General features: G+C 74.3%; 1 protein-coding gene across 1 annotated transcript in view; it reads left to right on the forward strand.

The window, feature by feature from the left end:
• The first annotated feature begins 311 nt into the window (after window positions 1-311).
• Window positions 312-933, forward strand: part of IFFO2 (intermediate filament family orphan 2) — a 45733-nt gene continuing 45111 nt past the window's right edge. The window contains exon 1 of the mRNA XM_015412559.1: window positions 312-923. Within this exon, the coding sequence (XP_015268045.1) occupies window positions 312-923 (612 nt within the window). The remainder of the gene's footprint in view (window positions 924-933) is intronic.

Below are 933 nucleotides of genomic sequence, written 5' to 3' on the forward strand. Positions count from 1 at the left end.
GGCGAGCACTGCAGAGGGGACGGCGCGGCAGCATCCTCGGCGCTCTCTCTCTCCGCCGGGCTCGAGGCTTCCTGAGGAGCGACAGGAAGGAGAGGAAGAAGAGGAGGAGGGAGGGGGCGCCATGGCGGCTCGGGGCGCCCGCCCGTTCCAATCCCGCCCGGCCGGCGGCGGCGGCGGTTGCTGCCCAACGGTCGGATCCTAACGGCCGCTGAGGGGGGAGGCGGACCGCGAGGGAGACTTGAGGGCGGCGAGGCCGGGGTTTTTTCCTTCTTCTCCACCCTCCGCGGCGGAGGCGCGCGACGACGACGACGATGACGACGAGCTCGCTGCTGTTCGGCGAGTCGGGGCCGGGGTCGGGCCTGGGTCTGCCGCCGGGGCTGGGCCTGGGCCTGGCGGGGCTGCTGGGCCCTGCGGCGGCGGCGGGGGGCGAGGGGGGCCCGGCGACGTCGGCGCTGCGCAACGACCTGGGCTCGAACCTGCACCTGCTGAAGGGCCTCAACGTGCGCTTCCGCTGCTTCCTGGCCAAGGTGCACGAGCTGGAGCGCCGCAACCGCCTCCTCGAGAAGCAGCTCCTGGCCCAGCAGCAGCTCGGCGAGCGCCGCCTCCGCTACAAGCGCTTCCCCCGGCACCAGGCCACCCAGACCGACCCCGCCGGGACGCCCGCCGCCTCCCCGCCCCGGCAGCCGCCCCAGCAGCAGCAGCCGCCGCCGCCGCTTCCTCCTCATCCTCACCCTCCTCAAACGCCGCATCAGCAGCAGCACTACAGCCGGCTGCCGGGCACCATCTGGAGCTACACGCAGGTGCGGCGGACGGGCGGCGGCGGGCTGGAGACCCTGCAGCGGCCCGGCGTCTCCTGGGTGCACCCGGACGGCGTCGGCGTCCAGATCGACACCATCACGCCCGAGCTCCGCGCCCTCTACAACGTCCTGGCCA

Source organism: Gekko japonicus, unplaced genomic scaffold (assembly GCF_001447785.1).
Source record: "Gekko japonicus isolate JY-2015 unplaced genomic scaffold, Gekko_japonicus_V1.1 scaffold131, whole genome shotgun sequence".
NCBI classification, from domain to species: Eukaryota; Metazoa; Chordata; class Lepidosauria; order Squamata; family Gekkonidae; genus Gekko; species Gekko japonicus.